Source organism: Melopsittacus undulatus, chromosome 3, assembly GCF_012275295.1.
Source record: "Melopsittacus undulatus isolate bMelUnd1 chromosome 3, bMelUnd1.mat.Z, whole genome shotgun sequence".
NCBI lineage: Eukaryota > Metazoa > Chordata > Aves > Psittaciformes > Psittaculidae > Melopsittacus > Melopsittacus undulatus.
Window position 1 is genome coordinate 61,565,677 of NC_047529.1, and position 19,749 is coordinate 61,585,425.

General features: G+C 40.7%; 1 protein-coding gene across 1 annotated transcript in view; it reads right to left on the bottom strand.

The window, feature by feature from the left end:
- The window catches only part of LAMA4 (laminin subunit alpha 4), a 100,971-nt gene that overhangs the window by 40,222 nt on the left and 41,000 nt on the right, over positions 1 to 19,749 (bottom strand). Inside the window, exons 5-12 of the mRNA XM_034060496.1 lie at positions 15,656 to 15,870; positions 11,575 to 11,670; positions 10,105 to 10,256; positions 9,847 to 9,957; positions 6,388 to 6,499; positions 3,294 to 3,461; positions 2,341 to 2,534; positions 384 to 500 (exon numbers count right to left, since the gene is read on the bottom strand). Coding sequence (XP_033916387.1) covers positions 384 to 500; positions 2,341 to 2,534; positions 3,294 to 3,461; positions 6,388 to 6,499; positions 9,847 to 9,957; positions 10,105 to 10,256; positions 11,575 to 11,670; positions 15,656 to 15,870 — 1,165 coding nt within the window. The remainder of the gene's footprint in view (positions 1 to 383; positions 501 to 2,340; positions 2,535 to 3,293; positions 3,462 to 6,387; positions 6,500 to 9,846; positions 9,958 to 10,104; positions 10,257 to 11,574; positions 11,671 to 15,655; positions 15,871 to 19,749) is intronic.

The window sequence follows — 19,749 nt, forward strand, 5'->3', positions numbered from 1 at the left end:
CAGTGATATCTGGGATCTTTAGCCTTCTCCTATGCTCACTTGCCAGTGTGAGAAAAGGAATTTAGCATATAGTGCAGTCTTTTACCAGAGCATCTTCTGGCAGCTGCTGGTAATGAAATGATTGAGAACTCTACAGCAAAATCTTTCATTCAGCTTTGCCTCCAGTCAGGCATCCTCATAATACAATTATTTTTCCAAGGCAGTAAAATATAATTACAGAACTTTTAATCTATGAAGACTTATACTTTTCTGAGGGAATATTCATCAGTATTTCATTGAAGCAGTGTGAAAAATGAGATGTTTTTATTTAGTGGTCTACACACACAACTTTAAAGTTAAAAAAATCAGGACATATCATTTAAACAAGTCACTGAGGTGCCTACCTTTATTATCTCACTTAATTCAGCGTTGACCTTCTGTGGTCCTGCCAAAATATTTGTGGCACTTAGCAGAATGTCGTTTACTTCATCAGTTTGATCTTTTACTTTCTCATGTTGTTTCTACAGAAAATGAGACAAGATGAAATCACATCCAATACGTTCTCTATTACTAAGACAGTGTTACCATATTTATTAAATTTATTGAAGTTAATTAAAAAGACAAGGTGATGAACTAAATAGATTTTAGACAAATTTGAAGTCTAAGTAAGTTCTTCCCAGACAACTCTAATAGCTGCATAATGTGACTCTTTGCATGCTCTTGTCTTTGTGAAAGATACGTTGGATATTTTAAAAAAACAATTTCATTTTATATTACAGCATGAACAGTTATTGGAATGAAGCATTATTCTCTGCACTGCCAGGAGAGACACATTAAATGTGGATTTTTTCATAGTGGTCTGGAGACTAGTTTTTGATCTGGAAGCTTTTTTAAATCTACAGTCCAAAGATCTCTTTTCCTTGTCAATAGTAAAGCTGATGTGAACAATGGCTTGTACAGCATCTGCCTTCATTGTGAGTAATAATGAAGATCCAACTGGTTAAAAACAGTGAACAATGCGACTACACACTTCAGGCTTTGCTTCATAAATGTGAGACAAGCTGCAGCTTGGCACTGTAATTATGAAACAATGGAACAACAGAAGAGGCTTTGTACACAAAGATCCCAAGCTGCTTGTAGAAGAATTCATGAGTACAGCATGCCTGATTTCTCTATTGAATTATTAGACCTTCCATATCAGCGTGAACTTCCAGCACTGCAAATTTCAGAGCTCAAAACTCATCCACTGATGCTGTCAAACCCAGAGGTCATCCTGAATTTGCAAGATTGTTCTCCAAATCACAAAATTGGGCCCTAATCTCCTCTCCTTCAGTATCAAGACAATTTCAGCCATTGAAATGAAAACAGTTCTCTTTGTCATTTTGTTCCTTGCTGAAAAAATGACAAGTTTTAGGTGGGATGTTCTGGTGGGACAGAGTAAGAGTCACAGTATTTCTGGGAAGGGAAAAAAAAATAGTCTTCTCGTATTGCTGATGGATTGAGTACTTTTCTGGGATAAGAGACCTGAAAATTCAATTTCCTCATCATCCAGATGGGATTTGAGCCTAATACCACCACTTACAGGCAAACATGCCCACCCCACTTCAGTGCTGTGGGGGACAGGTCTCCTTTGAGCTCTCCTCTGGAGTGATTATTTTGTCATAATACTGAAAATATTAAATTGAACAGAGCATAAGGGAAAACTGCTATAGCCTTATAGCTAGGCTTTTTATCCAGCAAGTAGGAAACCTAGTTTCAAGTTATCTGTTGCAGAGCAGTTAGAGCATGGGTTTGATGGGTTTGTGCTCGAAGATGCAAGGCCAATTGTCTGCTTTTCCTGAAAAAGTGGGAATGCATTCTGTTTAAAGAGAACTAGAGAGAAAGTTTGGATAAGACAATATGAATGCACTGAGCCCAGGGCATGAATGCAGTGCAGTGTCTTTTAAAATAATTTTTAAATGGAATATAATTGCTTTTGTGAGCAGGAAATTCTTCCACGTTGTCAGTACCTAATTGGTGAAACCTACCACAATATTTATAGCAGCCATGATACATGGAATTTTAAGCTTCTTGGGTTTTGTTGAAATGCATCTTCTAGTTGAGGCATTAGTATCCATTTCTCCCTTGGCCTGCAGAGACATGCCATACCAAAACTTGTCATTTATTTTCAGTTCATGAATAAATAATAGCTCCTTGTACCTCCAGAGCTTGTTTTGTAGAACTGGAGAGTCAAATTCATCCCACTGATTCCTTTTTGGTGTGGTGATTCTTGAATCTAAATTGTTTATAAGCTACTATTTTAAACACCAGCAGAGATGGAGTGTTCCAGACAAGAGTTATGATAAATGCACTGCACAGTACCTCACGCCTTTGAAGACTGGCTGTGTTTTCTTTATTTATATCATCCGTTTGTATAACATAGTCAAGCGCCTGGTCTAATGCCTCCTGTAGGTCTGACAGCTTCACATCCTGTTCACTGAGCTGCTCCAGCACATCAGAAACTAGAGATCTGGTGTCATTGTACCTCTCATGAAAATCTTCAACTTGCAGAAGCACTGTGAAAAAAATCAGAGGCCACTGATTAACCCGAAGCTTGGATTTGTGACATAACTCATGTATGCAACAATTTCTATTGCTGTTATTGAGGGAACAGTAAAACACATTTGTTAAAAGCTTACTTGAGGGATCTTATACCTAGATTTTACTTGCCCACCCATTTTGAAAAGGAAAGACGCCTTTCATTTTAGTGCCTTGTTTTAATCCCGTTAATTTCCCCTCTCAAGTAGCTGTTCCTAAAAGAAACTAGATTTGTCTTTCCTTCCTCTTCATTTGTTTCTCATTCTCACAGTGAACCAGGCTGTTCTGGAGAAGACAGTCCTTATTGTAGTGGGGCTCTGACTCAAGTTCCCCAAGCTGTGAGAATTAGGCTGCCACTCTTTCCCATACCAGCAGTTATTTTCTCTCTGCTGGAGTTTACTGTCCCTGTGGCAGAGCTGGCGGGGTGGGAGGAAGACGTTCACACAAGCAATTCCAGCCCTGGCATGAACCTTCCTAAGCAGCTATTGCTGAAGTGCTGCATTATGCAGGCACACACAGGTGCAGACCTTTTCTGCCCATGCTGCCATGGGGGCAGCAAGCACCAGCAGAGACTCGGGGCAGGCATTTGGAAGCAGCAGCGTCTTCAGCACACTAGTTTGTGTTTACCGAGTGCCTGCTGGTCCTCCCCAGGGGCTCAGCAGTACATGCAGTGCAGCCCAACCCATGCCAGCTGCACATCAACATGTGGGTGAATGGAAAACAGACTTAAAACTCACACTCCTCTGCTCCATATTCTTCTTCATGTGCAAGTTGCTTCTGATTAGTGAAAGGCTTACGGCTTCTGATCTCCTTCAGCATCTCCTCAGCCACACTCAGCTTCTGGGCAGTTTCTTCAGGGCTCAGCTCTTGCTGAATTGCATAGTAGTTCACCTTGCTGCTGATTTCTGTGGGGAAAAAGGAACAGATGGTCAATCCAGCATGGCTACAGACAAGTAAAAACTGTGGAGTACTTTTGTGAATCCAGATTATGATGATGGCAAAAGAAAGTTTTAATTATGTTCTAACTCTATAGTAGATAATTATTATATTTAATCTAGTCTTAAAATGAAACCTGTAAATAAATCACTCTTCCTGGCATATGTGGGGGCCTTGTCAGAAGAGGAGATTAAACAGGCATGGGATGTTTGAATACCTTGGCTTATTCTGAGTTCTGTGGCATGTAGCAGGCTGGGGAATTCATCCAGGATTGTGGTTTTTAAGTGTTGCCACAAAAATGTTATGTTGATTAAGTAACAACAGCAGCAAGGAGACTGAAATAACCTCTTTTTCCATCTTAAAAAGTTCCTTGAAGAGGTAACATATGGCTTCTGGCCTAGTGCTGCCTAGCTGGTTTGGAGACAGATACTATTTCAAGGTTTTGGTCTCCATTCAAAACACACTGTTGGATTCCTGCAGCTGAAATTGAGTTTACCCCTCTCCAGTGGAGGTATTACAAAGTTTGCCTCTTTCTCACTATGTTGTGAGTAGTTCTGGCTTGCGTTCATCACTACTTTTGTGGATAATCAGAGCTGGCAAAGCCTGTACTGTGCATATGTAAGATATTTATAAAAAAATAGATGTGTATTTGTGGCACAACTGACTCTTTGGCAGAGTGTCTTTGTATACAGTTTCTTGCTGGCTCTTGAGCTCATTAGTGAAGCCTTAAAGGCTCATACCAAGCAGTAACCGACCATAACCAGCAGCTCCATGGATTTCTTTTTCCTTCTTATGCTGGCACTTGCATGTGTGCATGTGCACACATAGGCCTTCCCTTGAGCAAAGAGTGGCTTGCCTTCTACAAGGGTAGAATAGCTGTAGAAATAAAATGATACAGATGGTCAGAGAGTCAAAGGCAAGATTTAGCATCACAGGGGTAAGAAGGTTGTAGAAATGTACCTACTATAAGTCTGGTCTCAGCCTGCCTTATGTGTATGATGGTATATCTTAACTGTGTTAGTTGAAATAATGATTGAAGCACCCATGGAGATAAAGATAAGCAAGGATAACAGTTGCTATGTAACTGCTCTTCCTTACACAAGTTGCCATAGAGTTTGCAATAATTGCTTTAAGACAGAGATATTCAGATTTCTTAAGTATTTCTATTGTAAAAGGACTGTTTAACCTCAACTGCCAGCTAGCCTTTCTATTCTGGTGCCATATACAGCTTTCATATACTGTTGGCTTTGCCAAAGCTGGGGGAAATCAGTGTGCTCTAACAGCAGGATGGAGGCCTTCATGATGCAGGTGTGCAGGGGACGGGTGCTTCTGAATATATTTAGTTGTGGTATTATTGCTTTCTGTAGGTGCTGAAGAAGAAGCTGCAATAGGTTTAATCTCAGTTTCATATATCAGCATGATAATGATATGTCATAGGTATTCCAGACGACGATGGTCGTCTTTGACTAGGGAACATTTTCTAAGTGCAGTTGTGTTTGGGAAAGTGTTCACTGTTGTTGTTTATCCTTTGATATATAGGGCAGTAAAAATTCTTGAAAATGCAAGCGGTTTTACAGGCTCTAAATAATAATGAAAAAATCTTCATCTGGGAAGGTGTAAAATACATACATTTACAGTCAGAAGAAAAGCTATGTTTTGAAATTTATGCTAGATATAGAGATGTTTTTATTGCTCTAGTATGGTGCCCAAGGATGGACTTTCTAATTTTTATCTGCATCCCCTCACATTGCATTGACAGATGAGCAGGACACAGAGGCAATAGGTGACAGCTTGTCCCACATTTTAACATGAAAAAGCTTTTGCTTTCACTCTTTTCCTAATTTTGGGAGATCTTCCTCATTGTCTTTACCTCTCCTACTGTGAAACAGCATCACTATAACCATTTCTGATGGCCTGCCCCAGCCACACAGTTTACAGTTCTGCCTTTCATATTTACATTTAGAAGCAGCACTTTCTTTGTGCAAAAAGAAGGCAATGAGGATGCAGTTCTCCATTCTATTTCTGTATTTCAATAATAATAATAAAAAAAAGAACAAGAGGATAACACTTAGTGTGTAACGCCCTGTAGATGTGTCTGGACTCAAACTCAACTGGAAATTCTGGTCAAATGAAGCAATAAGCAGCTTGTAAAGAAACTCCCCACCACCTCCCACACTGATCTCGGGGAAGCAGTAAGTTAATGAGATTTACTATTCAGTGTCCTTTGCTATTTAGAAGCATCTGCATGAAGTTATATGAACCAGCATAATCCTACTCAGCAACAGTTTGCTAAAAGGCAGAAAAAGGATTTAAAGTAGCATTCACTGGTGTGATGGCCAGAGTTAGTCAGCCTGGACTGATTGCCATGGGTTGGAAAGGGAAAGAACAATTTAAATAAAAATCTGTCTAGCAAGTCATACGGCCTCCATTGCTTATCAGCAGCATGGAAAAAGTGCCGTTGCATGAATCTGCTGACAATTAAGGCACAGAGCACTCTCATGACCCATCCTGTGTCTGCGTTTGTGGTTCCATCCAGACCCAGTCCAATACTTTTTTTTTCTCACAAGTGTATATAAATACCTTGAGCAGCTATTCAAACAAAGGCTACAGGCTGATTTAGCTTGAAGTACTTCATGTAAACCTCGTTACTATTATTTTGCTCTGTCAAAGAGAGGAAAAAAGAAGAGAAGCTCTTGTTCTGGGGGTCAGACCATGTCAGCCTATGGCATCAGCTGTCTTTTAAGAAAGACAAGTTTTTGTAATGGCATTGGAGGCTGCAGGAGCCTCATGTGTGCATTGCCCTGCGAGAGTGCCCAAGAGCTGTGACATTTTTTTGCCGTAGGCTTCGTTAATACATCCTTGACATTGAGCTGAAGCAAAAAGAAATCTATTTACCTTGAATGTTATCCCTCATATTATTGAGCTGCTGCACAAGCTGAGTAGCACGGTTGTTGGTCTCCATGGTTTCCTTCTGTATCATTAGGCCTTTGCTGGATGCTTCATTTCCCTATGAATAAACCATGGGAGCTACACATTAGATTTCTTTTCAGATCCATATGCACATGTGAGGATGAACAGTGTAAACGCACATTTTGCTTTCTCCTGATGTGCATGTGAAAGTCCCTTTATCACATAAGGTGGCATTTACAGAGGTGTTTGAAGTGAAGGGCTGTCTGTCTTGTCAGTATTTTCAAAATTGCAGAGTGAGAGATTATAAGTCTTTCCCGTATTTATCCATCATTTGATGAAAACAAATTGCCATAAATTATGTGCAGTTGTAAAACACCCATCTGCTGAGTCTCCTAGGCATTCAGCAGGACTGGCTTATTTTGCTGGATATGGTGTTTCCTGAGTAAGCGTATAGATTGAAGAATTGGCTGTTAAGCTCACAACCATTTTTAGATCAGTGTCTCCCTCAAGTGAGGTTCCCAGCTCTGCAATTTGTTAAAATTAAGAAAAAGCACGAGGATTCAAAATACAGGAGCTGAGTGTTTTGCCTCCTATCCTATATGATTTTGGAGGGTGTACTCTGCATTGTGTTCCCTTACACATATGGGAAACAAAGAGTTACCATGTTGTAGTTATCTTTCCGAGAAGATCACTGACTTTTGGAGTCCTTAGACTTAATTTTCACTGATCTTTTCTAGGAAAAAAATTGACTGCTGTGCCATTAATATACCTATACCCCATGTAAGTCCACACCACATGCTTGCCACTGGTAAGCTGTTCGATTCAAGGTCCTTGTTAGGGCTGCATGAGCAAAAATTCCCATTGTAAAATTAGTTTCTGGGCTTGGAGTACTGTAACACTTTTCAAGCCGGAAGATGCCTGGCTATTGGTGTGCTCACTTCATACTTGCTTAATGAATCCTGCAGGAACTACAGAGGACGCCGCCGCTGCTCCTCAGCCCCGCAGGGCTCAGCCTTGCCTTGGCTGCGGGCTCTGAACCAACCAGTCAGCCCCGGTCCATGAAGCCGGTTTTGACTCGGGGTTTGCAGAGGCACCAGGTGGCGCTTGAATGCAGGGTCAGGGCGGCCGCAGTCTTCCCAACGTTAAGGGTTTATAGGAAGGTTGTAATTTTATTTCTGTTTACTTGGATGTTTAGTCTTTGAAGGGCAAATTCCTTGATAGCTATCAGGGTTTCTTGTGAATGCTCAGCATCACCATTTCATGCTTATTTTAAACAACTTGTTACTGTTTTTACACACACTTGCCTTTTATAATGCTCTTTCCTTGCCAGATTTTTCTTTAACACATGGGAAATTGCTCACACAGGTTTGCCAATTGACTGCCATGAGATTGATGGGAAACACAGCCGCATAAGTGAGGGGTGCTCTTAGGGACCTCAAATTCCCACTCATTCATGAGTACAGACTCATCCTGAAATTTGCTAAGAGCCCCGGAAGGAAAAATTCACAGCTCTCCCAGGTCTCTGTCAAGCATTCAGGTTTGAGCTATGTGCTGTTTTACTCTGAGCTCATCCCAAGCAGACTCGGAGTTGCATATCCCATTTACTCTTCTCATTTAGCAGAACAATTTGTTTACAGTTGGTGCTTTCATCCTGCCTTTGGGGTTTAGATCAGAATCTACAGGAATCTCTCAGACACAGGGATATACAAGTGGAATGCTCTAAATGGAAGATGCAGCATATCTCTGCAAAACCTACTCAAGGCTCTTACACCAGTTTTACATGCAAGTGCCTTGAAAGAGCAAGAAGTTCATTATCTTCAGAGTTCTTACTGTGGTCTTCCTTCCACTGTGAGAGTCTTTTCCTGCCTTTAGAAGCAATTACAAGTGTTTGTGTGGAAGAAGCAGTAGAGATAACCAGAGGGAAAAGACCAGAGGGAACCCTGAGTTCACTGGTTTAGGAACAAACTGAGAAATGAGCTGAGAAATCCCCAAGTTGTACTGAAGATGACAAAACCATTGTGATCCAAATTCACTAGATATTCCTAGAAAACCTAATGCCTCAACCATCCTGCCTACCAACTGAGGCATGTGAGCTATGCTGGATTTTCACAGGTACAGAGGAGGGTGTATGTGTGAGTTGGTTTAATGAGACCTCTCTTGGACACAGGTATAGTCTGTAATACCACAGTGTCTTTTTGGCTGAGTGCAGATTAAAATCACCCAAACCCAAGTTTTCTACCTCTCTATACAACCAGTTCTCCTCTTTTTTTTTTTGTTTTTTTTTTGTTTTTTTTTTCCCTGCTTGCTCCTGTATTTGAGTTTTAGTGTAAGATATAAATTTAATTTGTCTTGTGATGGATTTTGTAAGTGAATATAAGGACAGGCATTTTGCAGTAAGTGTGAAATATACACTAGTCCTACTACAGCTGTGGTTATCTCTGAGAATAGTGATGTATTTCACTAATATGTATCTTAGCAACAGAAAGATGTTTAATGGTATCTCCTTCAAATAGAGGAAAAGCAATTTTGAACCTTATTTCTTCTCTAAACATATATCATATCAGTATTCTAGGTTGCAGGGAAAGTATTACGTGTGCTGAGAGTAGATAACCTTAATGTTATAGCCTGGCAAATGAATGCAGATGCAGCATTTATGATTACAATTGTGTTAAAGCATGTTTTGAGTGCTGAACAGACTCCTATCTCAGTGTGTTCATGAAAAACCTTTTAAACTGGCACTTTTGTAATATATTTTGAAATGTCTAATTGGGGCTAATTTAATTTTATGAAAGCATACATGTGAAATAGATATGTCAACCTGCATTAGTTTAGTATTGGTTACTTTGCTTAATTAGAAATCAAAATAGAAAGACAGTCTGTGTGTCTCAGATCAAACATTGTGTAAGGTGGTAGGTGGGATCTCAGATCCTGAGGGGAGGATTTTTGTAACTGGTGACAAACCCATGATCATTTTCAACAGACTTTGGCCCTACATTCTTCCTGTTCTGGGAAGACAACTTCATAGGTTATTTATGCTTGTAATTCAGAGCTAAAGTAAAGTAGAAAGTTTAGAAATAGACAATAGAAATAGAGAGCTCTCCCAACTATCTTTTAGGGCACTACCACTCTTGTTGTAGTACCTAGAAGTTCAAACTGGATGTCAGGAAACATTTCTTTACTGAGAGGTGGTCAAACACTGGAAAAGGCTTCATAGAGATGTGGTTGATGCCCCATGTCTGTCAGTATTTAAGAGGCATTTAGACAATGCCCTTAATAATATGCTTTAACTTTTGGTCACCTCTGAAATGGTCAGGCAGTTGGATTGGATGATTGGTTTAGGACCCTTCTGATTGATGCTGTTACACTATAGTCACCTGTCACTCTAACGTGCAAATATGGCAAACTGCAAACCATCAGAGCTCTGGCAGGGGGCTATAAACAAACCTGTTCATCAAGTGTTGCTGCTTCTCTCAGGAGATCATTCATTTCATCTGCAGCATCATCAACCTGGATGGTCCAAAGCACAGCATGGTTCTTTTTGTTGGACATTGCTGCCTGTATATGGGGGGGGGGGGGGGAAAGTCAGTGCATCTGAAAACAAATGATTTGTCTTGTGAGGGCAAGGATAGAAATTTACAGGAAGGGAGTAGAAATTCATAGATTGAAATGACGTAAAAAAAAAAAAGTCATCAATATTTGTACCTGGAGATGGGTGGTAGTGAGGTTCAGGTCATTCAAGCGCTTTTGAGCTGCAACACCTGTAGAAATGCTCAGTAAAGTTGATTTGCTTTCATCGATAGCCAGAACTGCTAATCGGATGTCGTCTGTCAAATCCCAAATACATTTGTCGCAGCCTGATAAGAAAATAAGAGAGTATAATTTTTCTTTAGTGTTTGTGTCAGTTAACAGCACATACCTTAAATTAATGTTACGGTGCTCTTGCCCTAAAGTGTTTCCTCTCTTTCTCACTGATGGATACTCATTTTTCTTTCTTTTTCATGCGCCTACTTCCGAGGTCCCACAGTGCAGTCATGACACTTCCAGCTGAGCAGCAGCAGCTGGGACTGCTCCAAGAGGCTGCCATAGCGGCTCCATAATCAGCAGGGAGAGAGAGGAGGTATTTCCTGGCTATTCCCTAGAGGCTGTGCATGTTTGTTGCCTGAAGGACAATAGATGAGGGTCACAAAACCAGCTTCATTTTGTCAGAAGCCTAAACTCTGTATTTAAAACTTAGTGGTATGAGAAACAAGGATGTCCAGCAGATGGGCTCTTGGCTGCCTATTTGATGAGGAAGACAACTTGTAAAAACACAGTTATAACATGTTTGGAATATGCTTGCACAGAACTATATCCTCAATACCTGCTGAATGCTTGCAATACTACCTTGTTTTTAGTGACATTTGTGCCACTACTAAATGCAAGAGACTTAGATGATTGTGAAACACTGATTCCTACATAATATTTTGCTTGATATTTTACAGTCAGTATTCTTGATGGCATCAGATCCCAAATGTTTTTCTTCTGGTTGCACTTCCAGGCACACGACCTGTCTTCATGGGAGCTGATTTAGGAATCCATATGTGCTACATTATACTGCATTATACTGTGTAATTGTACTAACATTTGAAAAAAAAACATCAATGGTTACCAATAATTACAACATAGTGCTTCTGGAAACTCCCCAGGCTTCCTGTCATTAGGATAGGGGAGATGATAGTGGAAAAGGAACTGATTGATGGATATATGTTGAATTGCCAACAGCAACAACTTATACTAGATGTACAACTAGAAAACTATAAATTACATGCAATGTGGCACAGGTAGAGTTGTGATGGCAGCTTTTAGGGACAGAATATTATTTTGCAGTAACTGTACCGCAAAGTCTGTTGAAGTAACTTAGGTGATGATACACAACTACTGCTCCGCAGTTTGTACCTTATTATTCGGCCTGTATCGGAGTTGGATGTATGCATGTACTCAGTCAAGCAAGTGAGAACATGTTTAAATACTCATTCATCAGGGCATAGTGCATATTCACATGTTTGAGTGTGCTGTGGGACCAAGGTCACAGTGCTGAGCCCACCAGAGAACTGAGCCCTTAAGTTAGTGTTTATAAGCATCTAAATACAAGAGCGGTATTAATATTTAGTGTCCTCATGATAGTCTTCTTACTGATGGTTGGGCAGTCTGTGCCAGTAGAAACTTGAGGACTGTCTGCAAGGCATTCTCCAGTCTGGCTGTCACACATTCTTCCTCCACAGTTGCATGCTGGGGGGAAAAGAAATAATTTTTGAAAGAAGAAGCTTCAAAATATAAAATTCACCTTTCCCCTCCTAAGACTAGTGAAATGATCATACGTAGGATTGAGAATGGATAGTCCAGCCAAACCTGAGGGCTTTTTGGATTGATTATTCCTTCAGTATGTAGAAAAAGGTGGTTTTTGCACTGCTATCAGGTTGGACCAGATAGAAATAAGAGGTTGGAAACCGAACCAGAAAGCCTCTGCTGAAACGAGGTGTTCAGAGCTTCCTAGCTGGTCACAAGCAGAGGCAGTGTAGGCCAGAGTTGCATCATCTCGGCCATTGTGCATCACCATCTAGAGAGGGTGATGTTCCGAAGATGGATTAAGAAAAGTGGTACAACTGAAGTTATTATTGGTTACAAATGTCTCCATAGTCCTGTGGAATTTATCAATGCTGTGTCAGGCTGTCACTGAATAAACTTTCCAGCTATCAGGGACTGATAGTGGACTCCAATTCTATCATCAGCTTGACCATATCAAAAAGTAAATATCTCATACCACTTACAACGAAGAATAGATGAGGTTTTAAAATTTTTAAAACTTGAGTAAGCTACATTTTTATTGCCAGCACAAGTGGCTTTTTCAAAAGTATAATTTTTAATCTAAAGTGTCTCTTTCAAGGTTTAGATGGCCTTTTATAATATATTATTTTAAAGATTACAATATTCTTGGAACACTTGGATAGAATAACAAAAACTCAAACAGAACCTAAGAACAGCAGTGACTTATCTGGAATTTGTTTTGCTCTTGTGATTCACGGTTTCAGCAGTATTTCATATAACAAAATTGTTTACTGCCATTTTAATGCAGCCCATTCATTGTTCTCTATGAATTACCCTTGTATTACATTCCACATTTTACATTTGAAGAATTATCAGGGGAAATGTGTAAAACAGCTTCAAAGTCAACACAATGGACTAACATTGGAGTAATTCTGTGTAAGTGAATTAGACTGAGTCGAACTACTCAGTTTTTGTACTAATGTAAGAACAGAATTTGGGTTTGAATTTTGTGGGGCAATAATATTTTGACCTCATCACAGTCTGTGGGAACTGGGTGCCCCACAGATTTAGGATCTATATTTTTTTAAAACACTTTTTATTTCTTTTGCTAAGAAGTGAAAGAAAACAGTTGAAAACAGAGATTTCTCTTCAGCTGTATCACAGGATCTAGGCTATTCCCAGGGGCAAGATTACACTTACAAGATAAAAAATTGGATGAGACTGGTGCTCAAATTTTGTCTTCATCTTTAAATCATATTTGTCTTCATATTTAAATATAGCATTCACTATACAAATGCTTATAGTAAATTAATTTCAAAAGGGGTCCTGACAATTTTTCATCTGTTTAGGAAGTACCATATTTTTAGTGGGGAATTAAAACTTTCAGTGTTACTGTGACTTACTGGTGGAGAAAGCTTCTAAATTTACCTTTATTTCCGAGGGGCATTTGTGGAAAGCTTTGAAGTGTGACTAAAGGACATGTGGTTAAAAAATACATTGAAAAGCAGCTGAAAATTATTATCCACAGCTACACAGGTTTTTAGTTTTTGCTCAAAAGAAGAAAAAAAACAAAGATGATCTTAGCAGAATCGAGCTGTTTGCTCATTTAGTTCTCTTGCATTTTTTGTACTATGTACTGTTTGAGGTGCTCTGTGGAAACCATGTATACAGACTCTCATTTCTTACATTAGTTCATGTTCTGTATTAAAAAAATATATATTTTTTTTAAAAAAAGTATTTGTCTTATTTCAGAATCAATATTTTTCTAAATAAGAGTTCCTAATTCCTCCAAAACTTGCCTTGTAAACCTCCCATATAGTTTGAACCCCCCATATAGTTTGGATATCATGGATGTATTAAGTGGTGCTCGCCATCTACACAATCTATGTCCAGTACAACACATTGTGGTGTTCAGCAGATGAAACAAGGAGTGTATAATTCTCTGAAACACAATACTTCATATTCAGGATTAGCTAGTCAAGTGCAAGATTAAATTCACTCCTAAATAGAGCAAAGCTACACCTCTCACAAGATATTCAAGTACCCATGCACTTTTATTTTTAACAAAGATCAAACACTACAAGGAAATCTGCTAATGAAGAGAATTGCCAGGAAGATTTATAGTCTGCATCTATATAGGGAAGTCCTGTACACCATGAAATCCCACTTACACTGTACCTCAGAAACATAAATAATACCAAGGCATTCTGCCTCCAATTCCTTAAAGGTGCAAACCAGAACTATACTGAGGTTATAAAAGCTGGACTTCAATTTAGAAACTCTATGTTCAGAGATGCCTTCCAAAATTATGTCTTGTATAATCTGCTTAGACACTTGGAATGCCTTGTAATCCTCAGACTTCTGGCAAAGCTATTTTTACCTATTTGAAGTTCTGCTTTTGCCCATTGCCAGGGTATGGTTGCTGTGGTTTTCTGATTTGAAGTGTTGGGTGCATTTCTCCTGCTTCATGGCATTCAGGAGCCACAGACTAGATCCTGTCACTCCTTACAGGAGAACTGCAGTTGAATCATCTCTGCTGAACTGAATTAGACAGTGAAATGCATAAATAAGGTTTGCTTTTGCAACCTCAAAACCCCAAAGATGTTGAATTTCAGGCCTGTCTTGAGTGCCTAAATCCAGGCAGGAGGTGAGTTTTGGGGCATGCCATTCCATGCAGCCAATGTCTTTTTGACTGGTTAGGATACCTGGGATAGGCTTTGGGGATTACTGTGTGTGAGCACCATCTCTCCCTGTTCAGCCTAAATGGAATTTAAACATATGACTTAGTGATGTGAATTAAACCCTGGAGATGGATGCTCACAGGAATATAAAACCAAAAGGGACCACTAGTGGCATCATTCATGGTACCCTACAAACGGAGACAGCAGCACAAAGGGCATTTGACTGCAGAACATACTCACGCCCTTCCAAACAAGTCCTAAACACACCTTAGTTCTTTATAGTAAGTTAGTAAAAAGCAAATTCCAATTGTACAGTGAGTTGCAAGAAGGACATAGGCTTGATGAAGACATTGATAAGGTTGTGAGACCTCTGTACCTTGAGATCCTGGAGCACTTCAGAGGCCCAGGTTGGGTGCATGCTTTGGCTGTGTCTTATCCTTGAGTCAGGCTGAGAGCTAGGAGTGATCTGTCTCCTCCATTTGTGTTGTGGTCCTTGAGGGAAGGACCCTGGCAAAAACATTGGGAAGGAGCCCCAAGGTCTTTTCTCTGAGCACCTGCATTTTGCCTTCAGCAGTGGCTATTCTGTGTTGCTTTGAAAGCAGATAAAATCTTGTCTCCCAAAGCCAAAACAAGGACAAAGGGCTTGAGGCTAAATTCCTATTTGGATCAAATTCCATGTAAATTAGGAGAACAGGTATATTAGAGGATGTAAACATCTGTGATCCCTCTGTGTGGGTATATTTTGGTAAGTTCCTCTGGGTAGCACTTTGCCAGACCCTGGAAGTACAGTCATCTCTGGTGTGGGAATGCATAAATCAGCAAGATTACACAGACACATGGGAAAGGCAGAATAGATTACCAGTGTGAAAACTAGCAGAAACTGAGCAGGGATTGGGTCAGGACAGGAAGGATAAAGTCTTTAAGCACCATCTGTGTTTAAAGTGAAATCTCTGCCCAAGGAAAGATTAGAGACTCTTATTTAAAACAAGATGCAGGACACAACAGTGTCTACATTCATCCTGCCCATGTTTTTGAGATGTTTGAGTCTGGGGTCTGAGACTTCCTTCTGGGCAATAGGAAGAGTGCCTTGGATGATTCAGCTGAACAGAAATCCAGGTTATCCTGCCAGGTAGGTAGCCAGGAGCACAGCCTGCCCCCAGGGCCACAAGTGTGTGATGATTGAATCAGGCATCTCTGATCTCTGAGGGTGCCTCCATAGACCATGCTGTGTTTTGCTCGGCTCTGCTGCACTAAACCATAGACAATACCTGTGCAGTTTTTAGCAAGTCTGGCATCCCCGTAGTAACCCGGAGCGCAGCGTTCGCACTTGAACCCGGTGGTGTTGCGCAGGCAGTTGCGGCACTGGCCGGTCACTTCATCACAGTCTTCAAAAATCAGGTTTGGGTCGGAGTTGCCGCTGCAGTCACATTTTTTACAGGTGCTTCCAATTAGCAGAGGGTTCCCATAGTAACCAGGGGCGCATCTGAAAGGAAGAGCAAGCCCAGTGACAGTGAGCGGTGGCATTCCCATCCTCAGTACCCTTTTTTCTCTGAGCTTATTTATGTCACCAGGAATTGATGACGATTGGCAGCTACCAACAGACAGAGGGCAAATTATTTCTGCAGAGGCTGTTTTGTGCTCTTATCTTAATCTGTACAGTTATATATTCCTCCCTTCTCGAACACTCCTGGTATCTCAATCACATCAGTCTGCATTATGTTGTTTTCAGTGTGTCTTTAACAGTAAAATGATTTGTTCCCCATTGTTTTGAAGTTTGTGACAGAATGACCTTGGCAGAGAGGCAGCTCTAGTGTTTATTTTGGTCTCTTTCAGCTTTGGATCTCACTGGCTATATTGTGTTATATAGGAAACTGGGGTAAGAGACTGCCATTTCACAATGCTGAAACTCAGAGGAAGTTGAGACTTTATTTCAATTATCATATACATAACAAAGTGTTATTAATATTATTATATATAAAGATGTTTATATAAATACTTTTATGGTGAGGCACTGCGATGGTTTCTGGTTTTTGCAAAAGACAACAGGCACTGAACCAGCTTCCATTTTCCAGATTTGTTTGATGTTAGCCTGCTGGCTGAGAGTAGCCACCAGCCCAGGGGGCAGGATTCCTCTGTTGGTTTTGCAGAGGAAGAGAGGGAAAAGGGCAATAAATGCCGCAGGGGAGGTCTGAAATGGGTCCAAATTGCTTTTTGTCTTGTCATTTTTGGGAAGCATTTCAACTGAAAACTTTCTGCATCTTAAAATGGATGAGATACAGAAACTGTAGTAATTTTTAAAAGTCCAGACAAACCAGCGATATGTAACATTCCTGGGTAACCAGTGGCCCTAGACTGAGGCTTCAGGTACTAGATTTGCTGTCACTGTTTGGAAAGAAAAGAGAGGATGTCTGTTAAATGATTTTCTGCCAGTAGCAGGGAGAGTGCTTAGTCCTACATTCTATAAGATCTTTTATGAAACAACTAGTGAGACGAACAGAGCTGGCACCAGAGTGGGCACGGAGCAGCTCACGGGTTTCAAACAAGGACTTCCTTAGAGGAGCTGGTGGCTGGAGCAGTATGCAACAGTGGCTGATGGACTGGAGTGTTTGGGATAATGAATGCTGTTTGTGGTGTCACTGCAAGGTGGCAGGAGGGTCCATGACCCAACAGCCTGGGGCACAGAGATCAAGGATTTATACCTCCCAAGCTGTGAATGAAGAATTACTGCAGGGAAGGGGATAACTAGCTGGTGTAGCAATTGCTGACTGAAGAAATCAGAGGATTGAATTGTTGTTGCAGTGATTTAGATAAGGAAGAATTATTTTACTTCATCCTGTTTTATCACCCTGTTGTCCTTGTCTTTTCTCCAATCCATTAAGTTCTGTTTTAAGATGCTGCTTGTTCCTCTGTTTGTGGGTGGGAAGGTTGAGCTCTCAGGCAGTTTAGTTTGATTTTACCAGGTTCTGGATGGGGACCTGAGCAAGGTCTTGTCTCCTAAAATATGAACATAGTCAAATCCAGGTTCTGCTATGTCTGAATAATGAAAATATGGGAGATCTGATAAGAGCTTCCAGTTTTGATCTGTTCCTACATTTGTTGATTTTTTTTTTAAATAAAGTTATTTCCTCAGTGCTGCTTTGTTCATGTTCCAGTCCTGAACCCCGCAGAAAAAAACACATGAAATTTTAAGCATCTTAATATAAAACACTTGGCTGCCTCAAATCCTGCTTTTGCTAATGACAAAGACTCTGTCTCTTTGCAGCACTGCCAGAATCTTTGGTGCAGATCTTATCATATGGGTGACCCAGATGTGAAGAACAAAAGTGTGACCGGGAGTGCTGTGCACCCTTCAAAGAACTGTGAATGTGACACTGAGTGCAGAGTGTGATTTGATTGACTTTGGTGGAGTCAGTTGCCATTCCCATGGGAACTTGAGCAGGCAGTGATGGGTAATGCTACTATTCAGTCATGCCAAAATTTTTGCTATGATTTCATAATATGTCAGCCAATATGAAATTACAGTATTTTCCCAAATTTCGGAATTTCAGTATGTTTGTGAAGTTTGATCAAGAAAACCCTCCCTCTGTGGTTGGTTGGGGTTTTATTTCTTGGTTCTCTCACTCTCTCTTTTTTTTTTTTTTAATATTTGATTTATTCTGAGCTGTCAACATTTTGAAGAGCTGGTTTTTAATTTTCTGCAGTTAGGTATTTCCCAAATGATCATCTGCCTAACGTGGCCAAGACACAGAAGCCACTGAGCAGTGCTGGGGCCAGACGAGCATGTTGTCTACCACTACCCAGCCCTGGCTATCAGCTAGCACCTACCAAAGACTGCATGCTATTCCTATCGGGCCCACAATGTCTGCCCTCTCAAGGAGCAGGACAAGGTGATTTGTTTTCTTCTTTTCTGAACTACACCATTCAGCTCACTTGCAGAGACACAGTTGATGGTTCCTCACGTCCTCACAGGTGCTGCTTTTTATGACCATCTGACTCACTTTTATTAAGCCATATCTCCTCATCTGGAGTACCTGTCTAAAACAATTAGAAACTTTAAAAGCTGAAAATAAATGTGTCACCTTCACTTCCTCCTTCCCTTTGCCACTCAGTGTATCACATAGAGCTGAACTGCACTCAGCTTCTTTTGAATACTTGGTAGCACATGAGAAGAGCAGAGGCAACAGAATGGAAACATGCTGCTCCATCTCTGCCCCTTATGGCCTGAAAAAGAGGAGCACTGGGGTAAATATCTTTTCCTCTGTTGTATCAATAAATGGCTCTTTGTTGCTAACAACGAATATTTCCTCTCCCATAATTATCTGCTAAGTTATCTTTGTTTCATTCTGTAGCCATGTTTGCTTCCTGTAATTACTGGTGAGTAAGAAATTAATTTCCTCTTCCCTGGCAATACCAAAAGAACCTTTTATGTTTATTCACTGTGGACACTAAGGTATCATTAGTTCAGTTGCCTTTTTTAACATTTGGGCATTAACAAAACCGAGATTTAATCCACTACTGCCTTAATACCCTACTGCTGAAGTCCATGAGCAAGATGATTCATTCCTAAATCTCAAATTGGGAAGCTGTTTTTCTCAGTCCTAGCAAGCGCTTTCGTGATTTCACAACACCAAACATGAGCTGGATAGGTTTGTGCCAAGCCCCTGGAGCAGCACAGGAAAGCCTCCTACATGAATGCCAGAGGAAATGGAGCGGATTGCCTTCTGGTGTGCGGCTTTGGAGATCCCACACACACTGCATGGAGAGGTGTTCTGCAGCTCACTGCCCCTTGATGTCCATCACCGACCACTGCAGAGAGCTGGGAGGGAGAGCAGTGAGCAGGACGTAGCCTTCCTCCCCGGGGAGATAAGCATCTATGTGGGCTCTGGGAAGGGACAGGGGCAATGCTCAGGATCCCCCAGTCCTCCTGCCAGCATACTGATGGTATCACTGGGGCCAGTGGGAGTAGGGAGTGGTGGCAGTGCCCAGCAACAGAGTATGCAAAGCAAGGCCTTGCTCTTCAGCAAGTGGACAGGCACAAGCAATGCATTTCTATTCAGTCTTTGAAATGTATTTTGATGTTTCTGGCACAAATGGGAGTAGGACCAGGAGCTTACCAGTAGGAAAATCTTATTTGTTGCTGCTTGCTACCTACCTCAGCAGTTAGTCAAGGACTTAATATAATGATCAGGACGGGCTGATTTCTTTCTGTAGCTTTTTCTAACCCATCTACAAAGCCTTGCCTTCTTTGAAACAGATGCACTGTGTCAGTCTGTGTAGTGGTTATTAGAAAACAAAGCCGATGCTATTTTCTGCTGTTACTATACATCTGCTATTCATTTCATAGGATCTGAATTGCTTGTAG